This window comes from Thermobia domestica, chromosome 9, assembly GCF_964235325.1.
Source record: "Thermobia domestica chromosome 9, izTheDome1.hap1.1, whole genome shotgun sequence".
Classification (NCBI taxonomy): domain Eukaryota; kingdom Metazoa; phylum Arthropoda; class Insecta; order Zygentoma; family Lepismatidae; genus Thermobia; species Thermobia domestica.
In genome coordinates, this window is record NC_137462.1 from 185,628,344 (window position 1) to 185,655,538 (window position 27,195).

At 34.8% G+C, this 27,195-nt stretch overlaps 1 protein-coding gene across 2 annotated transcripts in view; it reads right to left on the minus strand.

Annotated features, from left to right (window-relative positions):
• The window catches only part of LOC145660503 (macro domain-containing protein CT2219-like), a 73,844-nt gene extending 49,572 nt beyond the window's left edge, over positions 1 to 24,272 (minus strand). Inside the window, exon 1 of one of the 2 annotated variants that reach the window (XM_081725630.1) lies at positions 24,120 to 24,272. Coding sequence is in view for 1 of the 2 variants with exons in the window: in XM_081725629.1 (XP_081581755.1) it covers positions 24,067 to 24,156 (90 nt within the window). In the remaining variant the exon portion in view is untranslated. Of the gene's footprint in view, positions 1 to 24,066 lie in introns of both variants that reach the window. The other variant, XM_081725629.1, reaches the window with a different exon arrangement.
• Between the last annotated feature and the right edge of the window lie 2,923 nt (positions 24,273 to 27,195).

Consider the following 27,195-nt stretch of genomic DNA (forward strand, 5'->3'; position numbering starts at 1 on the left):
ACATAAAGGACTAAAATCAGCAATAACTTTTTTAATTGTTGGTGTTCACTACACAAACTAACTCACAACTTACATCATCCTATTAAGATCCTCACGTCACATAAAAGGTGAGTGTTAGTTAATCAAAACAAAATGTGCTCGACAGCATTAGGCCCGCAACCAGCCACAGAGGTTTGGGGGGAGGGGGGGCAAGTCATTAAAAATTCTCTTACAAATAATTAAATTGTGTTTTTTGTGTAAATAATAGCAGGTGCCTTCCATTTCAACTCAGGGAAAAAAAAACTGTACCATCACCATCTCAGATATTGTTGAAACTTTTTTTTTATAGCAACTAGACATGTTTTTAAGAGACCCATATTTTTTGTTTTGTCGAAAAAAATTTTCCCGCCAAGTAATGGGCCATCAAAGACGGAGAGTACAATTTATGAATTGTAGAAGACATGAAAAATGGTCAACTTCGGAGCCCCACCATTCAGCTATGGCAGCGTTTCCCAACCTTTTCCAACTTGCGGCACACTACTGGTGTAACTTGAATTCTCGCGGCACACTTATACATATTATTATTATTTGTAAATACAAAATACCGTGGTATTTTTTGTGATTACTGGTCTCCTTCTCACCAGGGTTTGAAAAAACCCGGGTATTTTTGAAAAAACCCAACACACCTGGGCCCATGTGGGTTTTTCTGGTTTAATTGGGTTTTTTCGAAATATTTCAATGTCTTTGGGGTAAAAATGTTAAAAAATGATTTACATTTCAAGATTGTCATTGTCACAACTTGCAACATTTTTCTATTCTCTGCTGTTTTGAAAAAGTGGCCGCCATATTGAAATTTTTTATTGGATAGCCGAAAAAATCTATACAGCAAATTTAGAATGTCTCGTGCTTCTACCCTCAAAATTTGAACTTAAAAAATCCGAAAATTGTACCCTGTAGCATGGATACACGCTATTTTGAATAATGGCCGCCATTTTGAAACTTTATGCCGCCAAAATATATACAGCTAATTTAGTCTCTCGTGCTTTTACTCTGAAAATTTCAACTTGAAAGACCGAAAACTGCCCTTTGTAGCGTGAATATCCGCTTTTTTTTTTACTTTATTTTATTTTATTTTATTTTTTTTTTTTTTTTTAGCCATTTTGTAATTTTACGTTCGTATGCCGCCAAAATCTATGCAGAAAATTTAGAGTGTCTCCAGTTTGTATCCTGAAAATTTAAAAGACCGAAAGTTGAACACTGTGTAGTACAGGCAGACAAACGAACAAATGTAGATCATCCCAGGAGCCTGAGTGACGTTCGGCAAATATGAATACCAAATAGTTGTATTAATTTGAAACAAAGACGTAATTCATCAAAATGTCTTATATGAAATAAATATTTTTCAACGTAAAATAAATGGTTTTATTGTTGAAGTTCACTTTCGATGCTTGTGCGTTCAATTAGGGGAATTTCCCGAGCACTTGTTGCAAGACGGTTCTTTTCTAGTGTTTGCCAACTATGGAAAGTAGAAAAACCGCACTCCCGCAAAATTCCCTATGATATAGGTCTAAGCGTAACGTATCTCTGTTCGGACCCCCTCCCCCATGGGAAGGAAAATACTATCGTGAACAAAAGTGCATTAGCACCTGTATTCTGCATATCCTTAGTACATTCAATAATAAGCTTAATGATATAAATTAGGAATGGCCAAAGTTTTCCGGATTCCGGAAATTTCACTTTCCGGATTTCGAAAAATTCCAGTTCAGAAATTTTTCCGAATTCCAGGACTGGCCATCCTTACTATAAATGAGAAACTGAAATCGGCATTGATCATTTTTTGTATTTATCACCACTTATTTAAAATTATCGAAACAAATGAATAAATTAATCTTTACTTGACAATTTTGGATTTGGAAAATGAAATTTATTCTTTAAACTTACACTTCAACTACAGGAAATTGCTTTAAGAAGTCCTTTTTTTACTCTCAATAAATGTATAAAGTTCCTTACAAATAAATTTCAAATTTTCCGTGATACAGTCCCTGTCATCTCTTCAAAATTATGTAAGCAGATGAACAAAATATATTAATCGTTAATAGATGGTGAAAGGTGAGTTTTGGATTTACAGAATGAAAGTTACTTTTTAAATCTATGTTTGGAACTAGATGAAATTGCTTCGAACTAGATATAAATTTGAAAAAAACCGGTCATAAAAGGGCTGGTAAGAAGTTTGTACCGGTCACCGGCTTTAATCTAAATAACAGCAATATTTCGGGCCAGGCCGCTGAAAAACCAACCCTATTCTTTTCCGAAAATTAATTTAATTAATTTAAAACAATTAACAAAGATATGCCTATAATTCATATTTTATAAAGTAAATGTTTCAAAATGTAATAAATGAAATTAAATATCTTCCAGCGTAAAATAAATAGTTTTATTGTTGAAGTATTCACTTCCGATGCTTTGCGCATTCAATTGCGGGAATTTCCTGAACACTTCTTTCACGACAAGTTTTCCTTGAAAATGCAGCTTGCTTTACTGTACATCGAAACTTCAATTAACACTGAAGTTTGAATTCAGCACTTGAAATAGTAAGCGTTACGTAGTCTTGGGAGCTCCGAGCATTAAACTTCTTAATTTTGATAAGAATTTTTATGCTATTGCTGGTGTTGATTCTACAGAATGCTTATTTGAAGGGTAGCAACAAATGACTGTTTTTGGAAAACCAAATTTTACTGAATACTTTTGTTACCACCAAAGGTAAGAAATAATATTAATAGTTTTACTAATGTATTTACATATTTACTGTTAGTACCGGCACCTATGACCTTAAACCCGTCAACGTATGAGGGATAACGTCTCTCGGCGGCGCCGAGTCAGCAAGCACACTATTCACGGAAAGTACTTCTCTAAAATATAGAATTGCTTATTTTACTTCAAATTGGCTATAATCATAATCCACACATTAATTTGTTCTATAATTATCTCAAGCTAAGGGGAAGTTTTTTATTCATTCATTCAGTTTATTCAGAATTTTATAAAGGTCTTATGTTGAATGTTGTTGTCTACCTTAAAGTGAAAGCATCTAATTCGCCCAAAGAAAGTTCAAAATTTGATAAAAATAACTTTCAATGTGATCACTTTTGTTGTAACAATAATATACTAACAAAAAGCTCAAAAACCCAGGTGGGTTTTAAGGCGGGGTTTTTCAGGTGGGTCCAACCCGAAAAAACCCGCTGGGTTTTTTCGGGCTGGGCCCACTTGGGCAAACCCTGCTTCTCACAGAGAAGAAAGCTCGATCACTGTTTTTCCCGTGGTAAATCATTATGTTTATTTTTCATTCTAATACTAAAAATAGAAAACAATTGCAATGAAATATAGGACTCAGGTTTTTAAAAATTCATTTTCTTTTTCAAAAACTGTATCCAACCTTTCACCAAGTAGATAGGTCACTAAATAACGAACGAACAAACAAATCTTTAGTACTTTTAAGACACAAATGTAGGTAATTTGTATGCATGTTTGCTTTGCCGAAAGGACTGAATGATGTTTTAAAATTTCAAGCTACGAAATAGTCTGCAACAATAAAGAAGCAATAATGGTCCTGACAAAGATAACAAATACTTTTCTACAACATAAAAATGTACAGAAAGGTAAAACATTATGAAACTTACAATTTATCAACATGGTTAATACACGTTACAACTTTTAAAATAATATATGACGGTTAGAATTGTTCAATAATATTAGTAATGTAACAACTTTTCAATAATATCTATTGAAAGTTACAATTATCTATTGAAAGTTACAATTGTTTAATAATAATATATGAAAGTTACAAATTTACAAAAATAAGTAAAACAAGTTGGTTCACGAAGCAAAATTAATGTGCAACTATCCGTCAATTGTGGACGAATAGTTGATAAACACACCCTCATATCGTGTCCCGGAGTTAACAGTTGTGACCTCTTCTTACACTTGATTGTGTTCATTGCAGAAAATCCTGCTTCACTTACGCAGGATGTTGAAAAGAGAATGAGAACTATTCACAGCCTTTGTAGTATTCTTCCCGGAGAGAAATCCAGATGATGCCTTGTCTTGCTGTGAGTGCTGGAAGTCCAAACCTCAGTCATTCCTCATATCAACCATTTCACTTTCTTCCTAGACATTTAATTCTGCTGACTGTAGGACAAAATGCGTAAAGGGGTTCCTCACAGTAATGTATGTACAATAATATATTACAATTAATTTTTTCCATAGTAATGTGAAATTCAAATTCATATTTATTCTTATGTCTTCCAATTTGGTTAACACAGAATTAATTTTATTTCGATTTCCTCGCGGCACACCGGTTGGGAAACGCTGCGCTATGGAGACAGGTAGAGTTATAATTCTTGTTGTGGTATGTACATAGGGATATAAGTAAACTATATTTTAATATAGTTTGGTTTGCGCATGCGTATCTTTTTCTACATAAATTAATAAATGAACGTCAATTTATCTGAAAAGTCGAAGTTCGCGAATTTTTTTCGAGCACTTCCGGTTCGAATTTTAACATTCTGTTTTCACGGTTGGTAAGACCTAGTTACCCGCTTTCCGAGAAATGATATTGGTGTCCACAATACCTAAGAGCATGGTGAACAAAAATAGTAACCGGTTTCTACTGGTTATATCTTCATTTACATATACGGTGATAACAAGCAGTGTTGCCATCAACTTCTGAAGTAAATAGGCTAGATGGTCTTCAGAAATAAGCTTTTTTTACGCAAAAATTGGCTAGATTTTGAACTGCTAACCTATGACCCACATTGTAGATTTTAAACCCCATTTTTGTGTGTAGGGTTATAAGTGAATTATAGTAAAATATGAAATGTTGAATTTTATTCGCACACAACTAACAAGCAACATACATAACTATATTACAATAAAATCCATCAACTCATCTGATTTGTGAAAATCAACAGCCATATTATCAGTTTAATTGAAATAAGTCATCATCGATGACATCACAGCTAGCCGAGGCGCTGGAACTGGATGCACTATCATTGGATTGTGGATTAATTGTGTTTATGTAGCCTGTCGTCCGAATTTTCAGTAGTACTTCTTTCGGCAGGTCATAGTTCTTATAAACACTTCTTATTTCTCCGTACATCCACATGAATTATCATGATTGCATTGAGAATTTTGAAGCTACACTGTAAAAAATCGTTAATTATTTCAATGACATGCCTATGTGTTAACACGATTTTGTTAAAATATAACACAAATAGGTGGTTAGAACAACTCTCTCCATTTGGAGTTGTGTGTCAAATGCTGGTAGTTAAAATGACACACAGCCTGTATGTTAAATTAAAACAAGTGTAAAATCTTCGGTGTTGTTTTCTGCGTGATTGCCAAATATGTTGGCATCTAATTGTAAAGGTTAATGGATTGAAGCTACAAACAAACACAGTAGAAAGAAATACTTAAACAAATCCAGGTATACGCAAAATTTCAACATTCAAACCGCGCGATGTATTTTCAATTGTTTTACATAATGTTTCTGAAGAAATATGTCAACAGCGAAAAACATCGTATTACTGTGTCACTTCTACACAGCACTAGAGCTCGCCAGTCAACACCGGGGACTGTGCTTCAAAAATGGCGGAAAACAAGTAGAATCACGATTAAGAGACAAACAAATTATAAGGATATAGGTAAGAGTTTCCTATCAATCTTCAAAAAGTTGTTGGCGAAGGTTGTGTTTCGCACTATCAAGAAATACTTCGCAATAAATGTTGGGGAGGACGACAAAAATTTTTATGAAGATTTTCTATATGAAGTGTTCTGTAGTTTACTATTCTTATTTTAAAATTAGGATCTTCGGTAAGCGTAAGCATGTACACTACATAATTTTCTAACACAGAAAAATGGTTACATCAACACTACACACGGAATTATTTCAACACCGAAATAGGTGTCGTAGTAACAAAGAAGTGGAGTCGAACTAACACCAAAAAATTTGTTAATCTGGTGGTCTGACCTTGAATTATGACACAGATTGTGTGTTGAAATAATAAGAAAATGATGTTGAAATAACATAGGGACTGCGTTATATTGATACTTGACGTGGTGTAATATTAACACAAAATAATTAACATACTACACACTGCATTACTTTCTTCGTGTTGGTGCAACACCGCCACAAGTAACACAACACTTTTCTCCACATCACCGCCCGTGACATGGTGTCGAATCAACACTGAAAATATTAACACAGATCTGAATTTAACACCGCTCAACACCGGTTTTGTGTTAAAGACATAACACACCCCCTGTGTTAATCGCCAACACCACGGGGTCTGTGTTGAAATAACACCTCATAGTGGTAGTCGCGCTGGAACCACTGGCAAAATTGAGTTGAACTAACACAACCATTTTTTACTGTGTAATTAGTTATCCTATTTGTTTCCTTAATAAACGAAAACAATCTTTGTAGCTTGAAGAAACGAACAGCTTACTAAATTTGTATTAGAAAACTTTCATTCTTGTAATGAAATGTGAAAATTAAAATAATTAAAAATAGCAAATAATGGGGCCATTACGGGAGCAGCATTGAAATTCTGAGTCGATAAATATTAAATAGTTGTAAATCTGTGCGTGGGGAGAAAGAAGAATGAAAAAAAGTTTGTTGCTTAATAAAATACCTTCTGTCTAGAGAAATCAATTAATACGATGATATATAATGACAAATAGGCTATTTTTTAAATTAGTTTATTTTGAAAGAAAAACAATTTTTACAATTAATTTAACGACTAATAAAAAAATGGCAAAAGCGTTTCAAAAAATAAACTATATTTGAGGCTATATAATAGGGTGCATCGAATTTCCACTTTTTTTGAAATCAGCTTACCCTTAGTGATATTTTTTTGCGAAATGGCCTCCATATAACGTGTAAAAAATTGCAAGTCTATTGGTCAATATCTTTAGGTGCCACCAACGGCCAAAAGTTTTAAAATTTTGTTAAAAATTAAATGTTATTTTTAAAAATGTAAAATATCTAGTTTTATGAAATATGGTTATCCTATGTGGTTTTGTTTCTGTAAAAGGTCAATATTTTACGTGAAAAAAAATTCAGCTTGATGAGTCAAGTCATTCAGGTGCCACCTGTGGCTTAAAATATGGACGAATGTGTCCCTACTTTTTCATTTTTTAAATTAAGTTGCATTGTTTGTGATTCATCTGGATCGTTAATTAGATAAGAAAGATTTTGTTTTACATCTGCAGGTATTTGTTTATTTCCAAACGTTAATGATGGAAATAACTCAGAACTCACCAAGAGGAGGTGGTTGTAGTTCGAGTTCCGCCCACCCATCTATACTAATGTTGCATATGGTAGTGCAAGTCATATTGTTACTCTTTTACCTCAAACTGTTTTTCTTTTCTTTTTTCTATTACATTCTGGTATTATTTTCTTGATTGTAGTGTTGATAGGACAAATCTATGTCGCGCTTCTTGCCCACATACCGTTGATGCCGCTTCTGTCTCCAACTTCACCATTCTTTCTACCGCGCGTGTGTGAAAGGGTAAGGATGTAATATATTCATTAGCCATTGGAGCCGTCTTTACATTTTCTCTTAGTTTCTGCACGCTCAAGTGTTTTGTCAGTGGTGGCTCCGTCAGCGTCATGTTGACCAATTAATCATATCACCAATTAATCATCATACACACGAATGAGCTCCCATTTCGACATTTGATTGAATTTATAGACGGCAAATCTACTGGACCAAATACATTTAAAGGACCGATAGGATCAGCACTTCCAATCTGCGAAGAGTTGTCACTCCAGATTTTTCAGCCCGTTCCAGTAGACTAGGATCTCAACTTCACTGAGGTTTCATTAAACACGGATCAAAAATATATGCTGAATATCGGCCAAGCGGTTTCTTCAGGAGAATGGCCCATTGAGTTAGCTCACATAAAGCCTGGTAAAATTCATCAAGCCAGATGGGTAATTACAGCAAATAGAGTCTTACGTTTGTGCGTAGGAACAAAAGAACCCACGAATGAACCTAAAACCATCGTCCAGTACATCATGATGGTCTACGCGCCACTCTGGTTTGCTGTGATCCGTAATACATCGTCTGCAGAAGAAGCTCGTCATTTGTGGCAACTCATCACGACTTCTCGCCACATGAAAGCGAAATACAGGAAAATAATTGATCCAGTGTCCGTAGAAATGCGTGGTACGGTCACCCTGAGAACCTACTTCTATCAGTGTTGACTGACCAAGATGCTAACGTCGAGAGCTCGGCTGGGGGCGAGTAGTAAAAGCAAGACAAACGACTCAATCTGGTGATCGCGTACCGGTACGAGAATTCGTCATCCCTGAAATCAACTTAGAAGCGACAAACTATGTTGATATGATTATTTGGTCAACATGACGCTGACGGAGCTACCACTGACAAAACACTTGAGTGTGCAGAAGCTAAGAGAAAATGTAAAGACGGCTCCAATGGCTAATGAATATATTACATCCTTACCCTTTCACACACGCGCGGTAGAAAGAATGGTGAAGTTGGGGACAGAAGCGGCATCAACGGTATGTGGGCAAGAAGCGCGACATAGATTTGTCCTATCAACACTACAATCAAGAAAATAATACCAGAATGTAATACAAAAAAGAAAAGAAAAACAGTTTGAGGTAAAAGAAATGAAATTTTTAAGTTTTACGTCCCACGGTTATGCCGGTTAGGCTAAAGGAGACGGTGATAATGAGAGATGAGTGAATTGGTGGAATGAAGAAAGTGGGAGGAAACGGGAGAACCCCGAGAAAACCCACGAGCACGGCGTTTGTCCACCACAAAGTCCACACGGCGCGAGCTGGGATCGAACCAGGGACCCCAAGCACCGGAGGTGAACGCTCTACCACTGAGCCACCGCGCCCCCTGAGGTAAAAGAGTAACAATATGACTTGCACTACCATATGCAACATTAGTATACACGGGTGGGCCGAACTCGAACTACAACCACCTCCTCTTGGTGAGTTCTGGGTTATTTCCATCATTAACGTTTGGAAATAAACAAATACCTGCAGATGTAAAACAAAATCTTTCTTATCTAATTAACGATCCAGATGAATCACAAACAATGCAACTTAATGTAAAAAAATGAAAAAGTAGGGACACATTTGTCCATATTTTAAGCCACAGGTGGCACCTGAATGACTTGACTCATCAAGCTGAATTTTTTTTCACGTAAAATATTGACCTTTTACAGAAACAAAACCACATAGGATAACCATATTTCATAAAACTAGATATTTTACATTTTTAAAAATAACATTTAATTTTTAACAAAATTTTAAAACTTTTGGCCGTTGGTGGCACCTAAAGATATTGACCAATCGACTTGCAATTTTTTACACGTTACATATAGGCCATTTTGCAAAAAAATATCACTAAGGATAAGCTGATTTCAAAAAAAGTGGAAATTCGATGCACCCTACTATATAAGCATTTCGTAAATATGTATGGCTAAATGCCTCTCCAAATAGGCTAGATTTAGCCAAATTGACATCATTGATAAAAAGTGACAGCTCAATATAGCTAATTCAACAGATCCCCTAATACGCAGGTTCCAAATATGTAAGTGTATTATCTATTGAATTTAATCAAATACATTCAATATAAAATTTCATATAAAATTTAAAAAAAAAAAAAATCTTTTTCACTTCGTTCTGGCAATGCTCTTTGAGCATTCTCAACTGTTTCTTTGTTGTTTTCTGTTCTAAGAAAAAAGGAAGGAAAAAGAGCTTTGCTCTGCTGCGTCTGCGAAAAGCGCATTATTGTGTCTGCTAGTGAAAAAAGAGACTTTTTTTTTCTTTCACCACCTATTTGTAAGTGCGGAATATTATAAATGCTGTAGGTAAAACAAGAAAAAGGTAGAAGTTGATCCTTATTAATAATTTTTAAATCAATATTAGTATTAGGAAGAAGAAAAGACATTTTAGAAACTGTCGATTCTTGTACAATGAAAGAATAACTTGTGAACATTTTTTCTTTTTTTGCGAAATGTTCTTTCAATTAATTTCAAAGCGGCTGACTAACATATCGAATCCTTGTAAGAAGAAATGAAAGTACGCTGGAATTATTGCGCTCCTAAAGGTTAATTTTTCGGCCATTTCCGTGGCAATTAAAACAAAATTCATGTAGCTTTCTTAACTCCACGGGAAGACAAATAACCAATGCGTACTCACGCCAAATAATCAATACGTACGCATGCATAAAGAAATCGGTTGTACAAATGATAATAATTTAGATCAACTTTAAGTCTAAAAGAAATCAATTAAATATAAGTGTCACTGTTAATACTAAACAAATTGAAAACAGTTCGGAAAATGTAGCGGTAAATATCGGTGTCCATTTGCCGATACCGATACTCCCAAAAGTGGCCGATATCACCGATACCGATATATCGGTACATCCCTATTTTTTTGTACATTCATCTTAACACGTACCCTCATCTTATGGTTAAAAAGTAAAGAGGGTGTTTTTTTGTATTTTTGTAATTTTATATATATATATACTAGCAGAACTTGCGCTCTTTACACAGTGCATCATTCATATATGAGCATGAATCTCCTTGTTATTCCTCACATCTGTACATGTCCCTTTGCAGAGACAAGGGAAAGAAATCTTGGTAAAAATCGGCAAGAGATACCGTAAAGTAGAGATTTTTTTCGATTACTTTTTCAATATCTCGTACCGTTTGCAAGATTTGAACCTACTTCCGGTTGCAGTTTTTAATTCATGTATGATTTGTGTTTTCTTTCTTCTTGCATGTAGTATGTAATAAGCAAATACATAAACTAAGTAACTCTGTGTCCTATGGAACCCTGAGGTATCCAGGTGTCCTATGGTACCGCGTTCACAAAAGCTTTCCACTGACTTCTATCCTTAGCCAATTGGATCCAGTTTCTATTTTGTATTTCTATTTCTGCGAAATTTATCTTAATACTAGCAGAACTTGCGCTATTTACACAGCGCACAGTTCTAATATGAGTGTGAATCCCCTTCCCACTTCTCACTATATCAGTGCAAGTCCCTTTACGAACACAAGTAGAGGAAAGGAAGACTGCTATAAACAAACCTATAAATGTAGTATTTTAATATATAAAATATTGGGGGCAGTTTGTGGAAAAGATGGATAAGTAATAGGTGATACAAAATGAAAAAAAAAAAAAAAAAATCTTATAATTCCATATCCCACTACGCCTCATTGTGGGTCCGCAACCCTTCGAAGCTGCCAACTTGCAATAGGTTTTGTCATTCAGATTAAAGCAAAGCGCCTGAAATGTCCACCAACCCGCTATACGTAGCTCCTCTACTGGTCGCCTTCACAAGGGTCAATAGGGCCAAAACGATGCCTAAAATGTGTAATAGAAAAATAAATACAAGTCTTTGAAAATTTGAATGAGAACTGGCAAATCTACACAAAATTTGGAATCTACCGGCCAAAACGGCACGTTTCTAGCACTTATGGTTTTCGAGATCTCATTGTGGAAAGAATTGGCCACAAACATATAAACTTTTCTAGCATTTTAATATATAGATTGTCCTCCCATCTGTACCTAGGTCTTCCTAATGGTCGTTTTCCGGCTGGTCTTCCAGTTAAGATTTTGAAAGCGTTCATTCTTTCTTCCATCCTGGCCACATGACCTGCCCATCTGAGGCTCCTAGATTTAATGATCCTAACAATGTTGGATAAACCGTATAAATTATGTAGTTCCTCGTTTTGAAGATTCCGCCATTCCCTATTCCCGTTTCTTTTGGGTCCGAATATTCGTCTCAGGATCTTGTTTTCAAATACTTTCAATCTATGTTCTTCGTTCCGAGTAAGAGACCATATTTCGCAATCATACACAACAACAGGCATGATTATCGTTTTATACATTTTAAAATAAGCTAGGACATTACACATACAATTGGGCAAAACACTCCAAACAATAAAGATTCAACTTTGGAGAAATGGTTACCCTTCGTTTTTCATTATAATTTGGCCATGAAACAAACACCTGAGAGATATACAGCCCCTATGTACAATTATATGGTGACGGAATATATTTTTAAAGACACGAATGGCAAAATACATATTCTTTAAAGACAGAATGGCAAAAATATTTAGTGTTACCGCCCCCACTTCCCCATTAAGAAATGGAAAAAAAAATAATAATAACGTGTAACAAAATTTAAAATTAGAATACAAAAGTATTTTAACCAGAAACAGAATTTTTTTTGTGTATTTATAAATTAGCTAGTCGGTCATATATCAATACTATAAGTCTACTTTACAAATTTATTTTCGTTAGTTTTCTTTGAAGTTTACACGCGTCCAATAATCTATCTATTAAAATGCTACAATAGCAATTAAGAGTGACTGAGCTCCAACCTATAACTTTACTTTCAAACATTTGATTTACGGTTACTTGTGAGTTCACGTTTATAACAGAGACAAAAGTTTACCTTTTAAATTATTGTTCAAAGCCTTTGCATTTTAATAAACCTTCTCCGAAATAAATGCAAATGAATTGTGCTGCCATCTCAGGAGTTTTTTTAAACTATACGTTTGTGGACGTTTATATGTTTGTGACAAATCATTTCGACAGTAAGATCTCGGAAACTACAGGCTCTAGAAAGATGACGTTTTCACTGATCGATTGCAAATTTTGCGTAGATTGTCCAGTTCTAACTCAATATTTAAAAAAAAACATGGCCATTATTTATTTATTACATTTTTACGGGTACACTGGAAGTGTTGAAATAAAAAAAAAGAAGAAAGAAAAACTAAAGCATCATATCCTGCCTGTTATACATTCCAACACCATATAATTGTATATAGGGGCTGCATATCTCTCAGGTGTTTGCTTCATGGCCAAATTATAATGTAAAACGAAGGATAACCATTTCTCCAGTCTAAGTTAAATCTTTGTTGTTTGGAGTGTTTTGCCCAATGAACACAATATATCACCGACATTATAATTGATTGTATGTGTAATGTATTAGCTTATTTTAAAATGTATAAAACGATAATTATGCCAGTTGTTCTGTATGGTTGCGAAATATGGTCTCTTACTCGGAACGAAGAACATGATTGAAAGTATTTGAGAACAAGATCCTGAGACGAATATTCGGACCCAAGAGAAACGGGAATAGGGAATGGCAGAATCCTCATAACGAGGAACTACATAATTTATACGGGTTATCCAACATTGTTAGGGTCATCAAATCTATGAGGGCATGGTGGGCAGGTCATGTAGCCAGGATGGAAGAAAGAACGAATGCTTTCAAAATCTTAACTGGAAAACGACCATTAGGAAGACGTAGGCGCAGATGGGAGGACAATATTAAGATGGATCTCGAACAGATAGGAATACAAAGTAGAAACTGGGTCCAATTGGCTAAGGATAGAAGTCAGTGGAGAGCTTTTGTGAACGCGGCATTGAACTTCAGGGTTCCATAGGACATAGAGTTACTTAGTTTATGTATTTGCTTATTACATACCAGGGTGGAAAAACTCATGATTTTTTAAATAATTTTTGTTGATTCTTTTTATTTAAATCGATTTTTTTGATTTAAATCAAATCTTTCTCCTCGTAAATTACAAGTCGCGAACTGAAAAAAAAAAGTATTAGAAATTAGTATTAAATGCTAATTATGCCATTTAAGTGAAAGTATTAGGGTTGAATTTTGAATTAATCCCCAATTGTTAACCTATATCAATCCCAAACAATGTTTCTTAACCGTTTTAAATTACGGCTTTTTTTAAAGGTAAATTATAGACTTTCAGTCAAGCAGCTACATCATCATCCCTATTTATCCTAGGATCATGGTTCATACCTCATCCTCTTCAGAATAGAACAGCCTTTAAAACGGTGACATTCACATTTCCCTACCGTGTCCGTGAAGTGGGAAATTTTGAGAAAATGGGATTTTTTTTTTTAAATTTTGATCCCCTCTGGACTCCCTTGTGTTGATAATGCACATATCTCAAAATCAACTGGGAAATACTAAGGGATGTACTAAATGTGTATATAAAATTTCAAGCTATCTTGAATAGTAAGGGCGGGGAAAATATTTAACAATGAGCTTAAAACATCCCCACAATGTCCCAGATAACCCTCATGTAACATAAAAAATTCCTCAGACATCCCTATTTATCCTAGGGTCGTGATTTGGACATTATTCTCTTCAGAATAAAAGAGATTTTCAATCGTACCATTCAAATGTCTCCATCGTGTATCTGGGGCGGAAAAATCACAAAAAAGTGATTTTCTGTTAAAAATATCCTTTTTAACTTTTTCCCCTCTGGACCAACCCCCTATTTTAAGGTAGAGATCTGAAACACTGAAAAATACTAAGGGGTACATTGAATAAATGTGCAAAATTTCAATCTTCTAAGTGCAAAAGTAAGCCAGCGAAAAATAATATTCCCCAAATCAGGGTTTGAAAAAACCCGGGTATTTTTGAAAAAACCCAACCCACCTGGGCCCATGTGGTTTTTTTTCGGGTTTAATTGGGTTTTTTCGAAATATTTCAATCTCTTTGGGGTAAAAATGTTAAAATATGATTTACATTTCATAAGTGTCATTGTCACAACTTGCAACAACTTTCTATTCACTGCTGTTTTGAAAACAATGCCGCCATTTTGAAATTTTATATTGGATCGCCGAAAAAATCTATACAGCAAATTTAGAATGTTTTGTGCTTCTACCCTCAAAATATCAACTTAAAAAGTTCGAAAATTGCACCTTGTAGCATGGACACCCGCTATTTTGAAAAATGGAGGCAATTTTGAAATTTTATGCCGCCAAAATATATACAGCTAATTTAGTCTCTCGTGCTTCTACTTTGAAAATTTCAACTTGGAAGATCTAAAATTGCGCTTTGTAGCGTGGATATCAGCAGCGGCGCAAATATGTCTTCAACATTAGGGGGACGGGTAAGACGGTATATATATATATATATATATATATGCGATGTACAAAATATTTATGAAGGCGAAAAACAATGCTGAGGAGGATTACCCATGTCGGTCCCGGCCTCTCCACAGGGGACATAAAATATGGCGACATTATTATTGCTTTATAACTTTAAAATCCGACCGGTAACATTGAAAACTGTTTACAAGGGATGATCCAAATATGGTCATTCCCTGTAAACAGTTTTCAATGTTGCCAGTCTGATTTTAAAGTTGTAAAGCAATAATAATATAGTCATATTTTATGTCCCCTGTGTGGGACTCCGGGACAACATGGGTAGGGGAGCAGAGTTGTCTTCAACATTGGGAGGCGGTCAGATTTGAGGCTTATTCTGGGAGGTATCAATTTCATCTCACTTTTCTTTGTGAGAGTTGGACACAAATCATCACATTTCTTCCTAAAAGACACATTTCCAATCGGATTATTGAGGAGGACAGTTCCAAGATTGTAGGGGATATGTCCCCATCATCCCCCCGGGATTTTCGCCAGTGGATATCAGCTATTTTTTTTTAAAAAAAAAGCGCGTCATTTTGTAATTTTACGTTGGTATGCTGCCAAAATCTAAACAGAAAATTTAGTGTGTCTGCTTTGTATCATGAAAATTTAAAAGACCGAAAGTTGAACACTGTGTGGTAAAGGCAGACAAATTAACAAATGTAGATCGAGTCATCCTAGGAGCCTCAGTGACGTTCGCCAAATATGAATACCAAATAGCTATATTAATTTAAAACAAAGACATAATTCATCAAAATGTCTTAAATATTTTTCAACGTAAAATAAATGGTCTTATTGTTGAAGTTCACTTTCGATGCTTTGTGCATTCAATTATGGGAATTACCCGGGCACTTGTTGCAAGACCGTTCTTTTCCGAAAATTAATTTAAAACAATTAACAAAGATAGGCCTATAATTCATATTTTATAAAGTAAATGTTTCAAAATGTCTAAAATGAAATGAAATATCCTCCAGCGTAAAATAAATAGATTTATTGTTGAAGTATTCACTTTCGATGCTTTGTGGGTTCAATTGCGGGAATTTCCCGTACACTTCTTTCACGACGGGTTTTCCCTGAAAATGCTGCTTGCTTTACTGTACATCGAAACTTCCATTAATACTGAAGTTTGAATGCAGCACTTGAAATAGTAAGCGTTACGTTGTCTTCGGAGCTCCGAGCATTAAGCTTCTTAATTTTGACAAGAATTTCTACGTTATTTCTAGTGTTGATTCTACAGAATGCTTATTTGAAGGCTAGCAACAAATGACTGAACTTAATTGTTGTTGGAAAAACAAATTTTACTGAATACTTTTGTTACCATCAAAGGTTAGAAATAATACTAATAGTTTTACTAATGTATTTACATATTTACTGCTAGTATCGGCACCTATGACCTTAAACCCGTCAACGTATGAGGGATAACGTCCCTCGGCGGCGCCGAGTCAGTTAAAACACACTATTTACGGAAAGTATTTTCTAAAATACACAATCGCTTACTTTACTTCAAATAGGCTATAAGCATAATCCGCACATTAATTTGTTCTACAATAATCTCAAGCTAAGGTGAGGTTTTTAATTTATTTATTCATTCATTCAGTGCATTTAGAGCTTTATAAAGGTCTTATGTTGAATATTGTTGTCTATCTTAACATCTTAACATGAAAGCATATAATTCGCCCAAAGAAAGTTTAAAATCTGATAAAAATAACTTTCAATGTGATCACCTTAGTTGTACCAATAATACACTAGCAAAAAAGTCAAAAACTCAGGTGGGTTTTAAGATGTTTTTTTCGGGCTGGGCCCACTTGGGCAAACCCTGCCCCAAATACCCGAGATTCCCATATAAAACAGTATCTGAAGTAACAGTTTCCTGAAACATCCCTATTTATCCTAGGATCATGGTTCGTACTTCATTCTCTTCAGAGTAGAACAGCCTTTCAAACGGTACCAATCGAAAACACGTTTATAAAGGTCTGGTATTGTGAGAGAAATGACGTAGTTTACCACCATGATGTAAGGGATACAGAAGGCGGTCTGAGTTAGGCTCCTCTAAATTTGGAAATTTGATAACTAAAGTAGATATTTGGGAAGTTAACCTTGTTCGAATTTTAATCTTTTGGTCAACCTAAACAATTGGAAAGTGAAGAAAGCAACCGAGGAGCCTGACTTCGAAATTAATTTTAAATACCTTTAGGCCCAAGGCCGCCAAATACCATCTCCGCCATTACTGGTGAGGTATAGTGATGGCAGAGGATGTAGTTTTTCAAAGTTGACGACAGCGGTTTACGGGGACGATCCCCTATGACTGTAGGATATCGAACTAGTGCTCCGGTGGCATCAATTTTGGAATTTAAGAAGCAGGTAGACGAAACCCACCTTGTGGACTGAAAGGTTGGATTTACATAACCTGTGGAACCCTTTGAAATGGTAATATCTTTTCCTTGTTTTTCTTGTTCAGTCATGGAGTTCTTCAAGATTACTATGTGTAGGTAAATCGAAAAGCGTTACGCGTCTTCAAGCTCATCGTCATCGTCCACTCATATACATATAATTGCATGCCATAAGCATGTATGATCGAAGTATTAAATCTTATTTATTTGATATGTGAACCTGAAAAATTTGTATGTTGATATGGTGAAACTTTACTTTGGACGCACTTCTCCATAGTAATGTACTTTGAGATTTTTGAATGTTTAGGTTAGGTAGGGTTAGTTTAAACACATTGCTACATTATGTCCCATAATGGTGTTTTGTTTTGTGAAATATTTGCTGTAGGTTAGGTTAGGTCAAAATTTTAAGTGTGTGAACCATAATATTTATGTCGGTTAGGTTAGGAAATTTAATTTTGTCCGTGCTTTCGAATCTAATATGTGCCTGTAGGTTAGGTTAGATCTGGATTTAAAGAAAAACGTGTATTCCATAATACTTTGGTTAGGTTAGAGAATTTAATTTTTGTCCGTGCTTTCAAATCTAATATGTGCCTTTTGTTTTGTCGTGTGATATATTTTGTTTTTGCCGGGGTGAACTTTACTTTGAACGCACTTGTGATAACTTGACGGTTTATGTTAGAATGTTAAATGCTCCGTAACATATGTCATTGGTAAATGTTAATGATGATGAAATTTCTTTGAGAGTGTCTTCACATATATATATATACCACTGTGTCCTTTTAAAATACATTTGTGTAGGTTAGGGAAAAGTATATCGTACGTGTAGAGCCGGTAACAATTGTACTTTGAACGTGTTTTCCATATTTTGCCGTGTGTCCCTTTGATATTATTTTGTAATATATTTTGTATATGCGCTTTCCATATTTTATCGTGTGCTCTGTGATATTGTTTTGTAATACATCTCTACATGCGCAATACGTGTGAAATCGGGAAAATTTGTACTTTGAACGTGTTTTATTATTCAGTTATGTGCCCTTTCATAGTGTCTCGTAATATATTCGTAATTTAAAATTCTCTTTCATATGTCTTGTCACATTGTTTTGCACCGTATATTTAGTCTTGTAGGTTAGGGAAAATTAAAAAGAAAATAATGCGTGTTCTTTGATGTTGATATCGGTCTGTGCTAATCCGGTAAAACTTTATTTTGTACATACTTCCGGATTTAATATCATTATTTCTAAAATTACCATTTCGTGCTTTTTTTTTTTTTTCAGTAGGTAGATGTTTACTTTGAACGTGCCATGATTATAGTTACGTGCCCACTTACTAAACATATATTTTGCCTCATCGAAAACTAATAACGTTGGAATATGTCTCAACTTGCTTCGCCCAATTAGAATATGATTTTTTTATGCGTATGCATCCCTCTTCGAGCTTAACTAGTTATGAGCAGAAACAATAATAAGTTAAAGTGGTAATAGTTTGAAAGGCGTTCTAATATTTGTACCTGTCGAATAGATGTGATTTTTTTTTCTTTCTTCTCTTTCCTTTCACTCGCTATACATTTGTAAATATTCCATTTTTCCATTGATAGCAGTGCCTTTTACGTTATATGTATTATGAGAATGATGAATAGGCTAATGTAAAGTAATGATGCTACTTATTCACTCTAAGTTAAAAGAATGACGTTGTAGTAGTAATGATATGGCCTATGTTTGTATTTCATTTGATATACGACAGGGATACCATAAAGAACGAACGCTCAATTAAGATGTTTATTTATAAATATAGGAGTAGAGAGGATGGATCGCCAATTTTGTTTTAGTATTAAGAATTTCCTATATGTATCAACGTTAAGAATCATGTTTGATAATCTGAATATGTTAAACCACTATGATAACATAATTTCATAAAATGTTGATAAAGTATCTTTGAGATACCACGATGGAGGCAAATGTTTAATGACATTTTTTTTTTTTTTTTAATCTGTTATAATGTAATTGTTAACAAATGGCACGAATAAACTAGTCATGAAAATTTAACTTTATGATTTCAAATACAATCTATAAACTTGAATTTATACAGTTCTAATTGCCCATTTTATATATATATATATACTAATTAAGTTGAACAATGTTGACTCTTAATTCTTGGTTGGCCGCAAAACAAGAATTTGGAAATCTTCTGATGATAGATAAGAACTTTATTGTTTTGTCTTCCTTCTCTTTTGCTAAAGCTAACGCAACCTGAACATTAAGTCTAATATAACCTTGATATTTTTTTTTTAATACCCTGAGATGGTGTTGTTATATGTAACATGTTCTATAATGCCTCCAGTCTTGAAAAAAAAAAAAAAAACGAAGTAAAAATGTTTATTGGTACTTACTTTTTTAATCGAATAATGAAGATTTGATTTTTAATAGAATAAAAATAGGTAATATAATTTAAAAGGTTGAGCATTAAGGGAAAAGTATAGCAACGTTTATCAAAATGACATTTTTTCACAAAAGTTACTGATATTTGGCAGGGGCATATTAAAAAAAAAAAAAAAATGGAACTAGCTTGAGGCACGAAATACATAAATTTCGCCTAATGTTATAAATCTTTTTAAAAATCGGAGAGGGAATAGGACCCCTCTAAATACGCCTTATTATCTGGGAACAAACAAGCTAACGCGCACACGAAAGAATTTTCGTCTTAATGTCGATGGTGATTTCTCCGTTGGAATAGTTAACGATTTAAAAATCCAAACCCATTGTTACAAAGAGAAGAAAGCAGGATTGCTCTGTTACCCGTTCAAAACGGGATTTTTCCTAATCATCCAGTGCATGACACTTCTTTCCATACTATGCTGTACATACTGTACATTTGAGTCTCTCATAACCGAAATAACAGAACAGAAACGGGAGTTTACTTTTTTTCACTTTAAATTATTTTATTTCGGAATTTGATTTTAATCAACGATTTTTATTTAAAAAATCAAGTGATTTAAATCAATCCACCCTGTTACATACTACATGGAAGAAGAAAGAAAACACAGATCATTATTGAAACTGCAACCGGAAGTAGGTTCAAATCTTGCAAACGGTACGAGATATTGAAAAAGTAATCGAAAAAAATCTCTACTTTACGGTATCTCTTGCCGATTTTTACCAAGACTTCTTTCACTTGTCTCTGCAAAGGGACATGTACAGATGTAAGGAATAACAAGGAGATTCATCCTCATATATGAATGATGCGCTGTGTAAAGAGCGCAGGTTCAGCTTGTTCCTCATAATAAAATTTATTGGTTTCTCTCATGTGTAACAAGACATATACACTTAGAAAGGTTACCAAAGAAAAACAATACCTAAATAAAAAATAGGATCATATAACATATTCAATGGCCGCTGGGCAATTAAAAGTAATAATTTTCCCTTGAAATATAACACATGATTATTTAAAAATATCTGTTCACAGGAACCATGGAAATAAGTTAAAAATATAAACCTCAGCTGACCTTACGCAGATCTATCTCGAGTGAGTTACTCTGACGAACACAAAGAGTGTTTAAGCAAAAAACTGAAATGTATAGTTTTACGTCCCACGTTATAACCTGTAGGCTACAGACCACGAATGATTCAAGTGAATGAATATGAATTAGTGGAATTAGAATGCAGAAGGTGGACGCAATATTACTTATCACAAACTCATAAGGCATGGGAGCGACTCAGGGAACCGTCATACCAAAAAAGGGTACATTGTGTTACACGGAGTTCTTGTACTTTCAACACACAACCAACACCGTAAAAACATGATGGAAAAAAAAAAAAAAAAAAAAAAACATTTTAATCTGATTTGTTTTCCAAGAGAAAAATGAATATATTCGAGATTCGATATATATATATATATATATATATATATATATAATGCAAGTCAGTATGCCAACGCTGAGGTGGTTTTGATGGATTTCTTAAGTACATTCGCTATAAATGACATTGGGTTTCTGTATTTTATTCGTTATGCTATGGTGACCCGAAAACGCAACTGAAGCAGTGTACTCTGTGTTGTTTGTTTTGTTGTCAACATGATGTGCTATTCGCAAGGTATATGCTTACTGTTAGTGGTTAACCATCGCCATAATAAGACGGAAACCCGGGTTCCATTCTGAGTTCCGTTGAATATTTTTCACTCTTTGAATTTTTATAAAATTCGCACTTACAGGGAGTATGATGTGAGAAATATAGGTTGTTTCATTCGTTTACCATATATCTAATTCAAACTGCCAGAAGTGTTGCCAAATACAACTGGGGCTCAGGTACAATCCGATGAAGTCTGAATGGCTGACCACTGACCTTAGTGTACAAGAACTGTGCTATTGGCATTGAAGTAAATACTAGAATGAATGCCATCAAGTAATCATTATTCTGGACAAGTTTCTCTGACATATTGGCATAGTTATACAATCCGTCAGCTCTTCATCTCCAAATTTCAATACAATTATATTTGGCAAGTCCCTTCCCCCCTCCCCCCACACAAACAAATTGTTTCTACAATACAAGGAAGATATCATTTAATAAGATATCATCGTGGTCCTTCACGGAACTGCGTATCGCAATAATGTGTCAACTGCCTAATTTTGGCATAGGTTGTGCCACTGTGAATCGTATTATACGGAAATGGAAGCTCTGGAATTTAAACCTTACAAAGTGTAGAGTTACTAGTGTGAAACAGCTAGAAGTGGTATAGGAACTCGTATGACTGCAAAACCCCTGATGTTTTCACTATATTTGTTTACACACTTCTGTTACCTTCAGACGCACCCCCCAATACCAGCTGCTCCCTGACCTGACCCGGTTGAATAGAATTCGTATATTTTAGTACTCACCAAGCACAGGTTGATTTGCCTTTTGCACTGTAATTGGGCTAACTGCCGTATCGCTGGACCAACTTTCGAAATTTTACCAGATGAATTGCAGAATTTATTCTGGTTTGTGAGAAGAGTTAATGAAAGTCAGGTGAGGGGAACAGTTGAAGTTCAGAAAATACTTGTTGTTGTTAAATGTTCTTAATGTTGTAAGCAGCACTATATGTGGAGGCGGGAGGGACTATTTGGCTGAGGTACACTTGTTATGATTTATGAAAAAGGCAGTGTGCCAATGATGCGTAAATGACAAGATTGTAACGTATCGTGTTTGAGTTTTATCAAGTTGTACAAAAATAAAGAATGTGAGTTGTTGAAATGGTGTGAAAGGCATGATATACTAAACGTGCGAACAGCTTGTCCTAAGTGTGAAAACCAACTGAAACTACAGAAAAGAAGCTACAAATATCTAACCAAGCCCAATCTGATTTAATTTAATTTACAGTTGGCCACTTCTCTGAATGACATTTATTACCTTCCCTAAAGATGTGCAACATAAAAGCCATGCATTTAATGACATACCATACAAAGGGATTTTCCATTCTCCTAGTTTATGCATATACTCTCCGCCGCTGACACGCATGCTCCCTATGGACGCACCCCTTTGCTTCCCCTCTTGACCATCTTTAGCGCTCCTGCCCTGACTCGGTTAAATAACATTTGTGCTTTTTAATGGCCACCTCGAAGAGGTTGGATCGTGTTTTATGCACTAGTTGTTACGCCATATTTCGAACAATAATCACTACCAAGTGAGCTCGGGTCACAACCTTGTTTTTATTTATTTATTTATTTATTTATTTTTTCGAATTTCGTCTGGTCCGGCGACAAAGCAGTAATGCTCTGTAATTCTTACAGAATATGTCCGAACGACGTATTTAGACACAAACCGTGAAAGAATTTTAAGCAAATGTTTAGCAGGAGGGGTCCAGCAATTTTTTCTAAAAAATGTTGGAATTTCGGTAATTTCTCTTCAAATTAGGTTAGTTCATATTAGATTAGGTTGGTGTAAGGGTCCAGTATAATTTTCCAAAAAAATTATAGAATTTCGCATATTTCTACTAATATTAGATTAGTTTAGGTTAACTTTGTTTACGTTATGTTAGGTCTTAAGTACCTGCATCATCCATTTCTCCTGTAAATTTTGTATTTTTACGTGCTCCTATAACAAGAAAATTAGTGAAATAATTAATTTTTTTTTTTTTCAAGTTATAGCGAGTGCTATGCTTGAATTTGACTGCACTTTTTTCCTTAATATATTACGTCTGGTGTAGTAGGCCTACTTTTCAAGTAGGTAAAAGTTGTAAAGTATTATTATTCTATTTCTAACTAATGCCTTATTTTGACTTTTTTTCTTTTTTTTAGGAACATCTTATTACTTTTGATTTTTCATTAAAGTCCACACAAGACAGCTTTGCAAGCCAACCACCGAACCAGTGAACTTTTCTCATTTTTTATTAGCCGGTAAAAACCTATACGTGCGGTAACATTAGGAATACACAAACCCTGTTTATGTTTATTTGATTTGATTTTCAGTTTAGCATTCCTTTTGTTCAACGAGGCTATATGTGATGTTTGGATCCGAACCACATGAGCTCCCGTCGGGAATCGAACCCGGGTCTCCACGAAAAGGCGCGTAGGCTAACCACTTTGGCACGAGGGTACTTCCCATTTATGTAGGATTTTAATAGCTTATAAAGTAATCAAACATGACACTCCCAACATGAACATCACGTAAAATATTTATATGTTGTATTTTGATTAAAATTAATACAAGAAAATACCTTATCTACTGTACATGATCGTTTCCCGAATTTCTGTGAAAAACATCGTATACCTTGCAAAAACCTTCCCCTTGTTACGGACACCTGCATGTCTTTTTTTTTCTAAATTTAAAAAATGATTAATATGAAAGATGGTGCTAATGATTTCTACTTTCTTTCTTGGCAGATAATTGATATATATGGCTAGTCATTCCGTAGTAATCTTCATAAAATTATACAAACAACAACCCAAGTCAACTATCGCACTCTAATAGCAGAATTTGCGTTATGTTTACAACAACCATATGCCTCATAGGCGTCATTCCTTCTGAGCCTTCTACAATTTACGGATAATAGTGCAGCGCAAAACACGCACAAAAAAAATCAAGACCTATGTTTATTGTAAGGGGGCTAGCCTTTTTCCGAAAAAATGTTACAATTTTGCTAATTTCTATTACTATTAGGTTAAATTAGGCAGTGTTGGGTAAGTTACTTGTAAAAGTGTAACGCGTTACAAGTTACTTTACTTTCTTTTAAAATGTAACGCGTTACAAGTTACTTTACTTTCTTTTAAAATGTAACGCGTTACTTTTAGGTCCGAAACTTTGAATATGTATAGCTCGCTCGTTTTAACTCGTTTTGAAATCATGGCCTGGTTACACTGGAAAGCGAAAGCCATGAGAACATTCCGAAAAAAAATATATTACTTCAATTTTCCGTACTACTATTACTACCGCTATTTATTATTATTATTATTATTATTATTATTATTATTATTATTATTATTATTATTATTATTATTATTATTATTATTATTATTATTATTGCACGTTCTGAATCGCTTTATGTAAATGCAAGGACAGATTTTTACTTCACAGCTATATGAACATTTTCATATGATATAACATTGACTAAAATGCCATACTTCGTTACTCGTAGGGATGGGCACGAGCGAGTTCGAGAGAGTTTTCTTTGAAACTCGATTCGACTAGAAACATACATCTTTGAGCTCGACCCGAGAACTCGGCTCGAAAAATTTTCTCCAACTCGGCTCGAATTCGGGTCAAGTTTCGAGTCGAGTCGAGCCAAATCCGACGTGTATTTTCGAGCACTCTCTTTAAGTATCTTACATAAATAATATAATTATTATCAATGATACTATTGCTACTACTACTACTACTACTACTACTACTTATTATTATTATTATTATTATTATTATTATTATTATTATTATTATTATTATTATTATTATTATTATTATTATTATTATTATTATTATTATTATTATTAATATTATTTGTATAAACATGAAAGATAGGCGGTTTGTATTTGAATACTAAAAAACTACTTGACTGCCAACCTCGCTAGTCGTGAAGTCTAGGAGTCAAGGACATTGTTCACGAGCTTCTGAATTTGGGTTGATGGTCTAGGTTGAGCATTCGGGCCCGAGCCAAACATTGTTAAAAGTTATAGGGCGCTATACAATTATTTTCAAAACTGCTCGGCCCGGGTTTAGAATTGTCACGACACGAGCAACTCGGCTCACAGCTCATTCACTATCGACCCGAATCGAGAAGTGAACTGTTGGCTCGGCTCACTTCTCAATTCGAGTCGATAGTGAATGAGCTGTGAGCCGAGCGAACAGTTCACCCAACCGAGTCGGCTAGAGCCCTCGACTCAGTTGAGCCGAACCGAGCAGATGGCTCATCCCAACCAAGCCAGCTCGAGCCGATGGTTCACCCCAAGCGAGCCGGCTTGAGCCATCGGCTCAGTTGAGTCGAGCTGAGCTGAGCTTGTTATAAAAAATCTCTTGTGGTCTCTCTATCGAGACGAGACGAGATGCGAGCAGTGTCCCCTCTGGTGAGCAAACTAAAGATATTCCATATAACTGCTTAACTTGCATTTCTCATGGCTTTCGCTTTCCAGTGTAACCAGGCCATGATTTCAAAACGAGTTAAAACGAGCGAGCTATTTACAAACTCGACTCGACTCGACTCGAAACTTGACGCCAAAAGCAGTGAATTGTCTCGGAACTCGACTCCAGAATATTACCTTTGACTCGACTCGAAACTCGATTTGAATTCGAGTCGGGTATTAGCTTGACTCGTGCCCATTCCTGTGCGTTAGAAAAAACGGTAGCTTATAATTATTCTGCTAAACTAATTATATAATAATATCAATGTTATCATGTAAAATTAAAAATACAGAATACAGAGAAGCATTACAATACAACTAATAAATTGAGAACACATGAACTGGGGATGAATCAAAACTTGCTAGTAACTCTAAAATCGATACATGCTTTTTAAAGCTAGTTGTTCCATATTCTATAATCAACGGGACTTTAGAATACGCAATTTCATCTAAAGGAACTCTAATATTACATACCATCAACATTACACCAATAATATAGGTCTGCTCATCAGAATACAGTTTATTCATATTAATCCCTTACTGTATATCGTTAATTATGGCACCCTTGTTGATAAATATTTCCCGCCGGGCACCACTTTACTTTTAAGTTCTGTCCACCATCATCTTCAGCTTTTAAGAAAAAGTATTCTTTCAAATGTTCGAACTCTAAAATATATTTGTTCTCCATCTTTATAAAAACAATACCAAACAAAGTAAAATAGACTACTGGTACAATTGCACTCGTAGTTCACTCATTGAATGTATTGATTTGGAACTGCCAAAATCTACGACAAAATCCTCCAGGTGCTTGCAATCACTACACGTGATTTCCCTGAGGCTGTCCCCATCTTCCAAAACAGCAAGTGGCACTATGATCTTATATGTTTCTTTGTGTGTCGATGATTGACTGTGACTGTCAGTCACTGACATACTTAGTTCATGCTCCATTGTTCCATTCTGAGACATTCATTTACATAAAAGAAACATTTGTTTCCGAAAAAATATACATATATTGTAGTTACTCATCCGAAATGTAACGCGAAAAAAGTAACGCAAACTAGGTACGTTCCTTAAAAATTTGTAACGCGTTATCGTTACAGTTACTTTGGAAAAAATGTAACGCGTTACCAGGAAACGTTACTTAAAAAGTAACGCGTTACAAGCAACTCGTTACTTGCGTTACGTTACTTCCCAAGACTGAAATTAGGATAGGATAACTACTTGCATCATTGTAT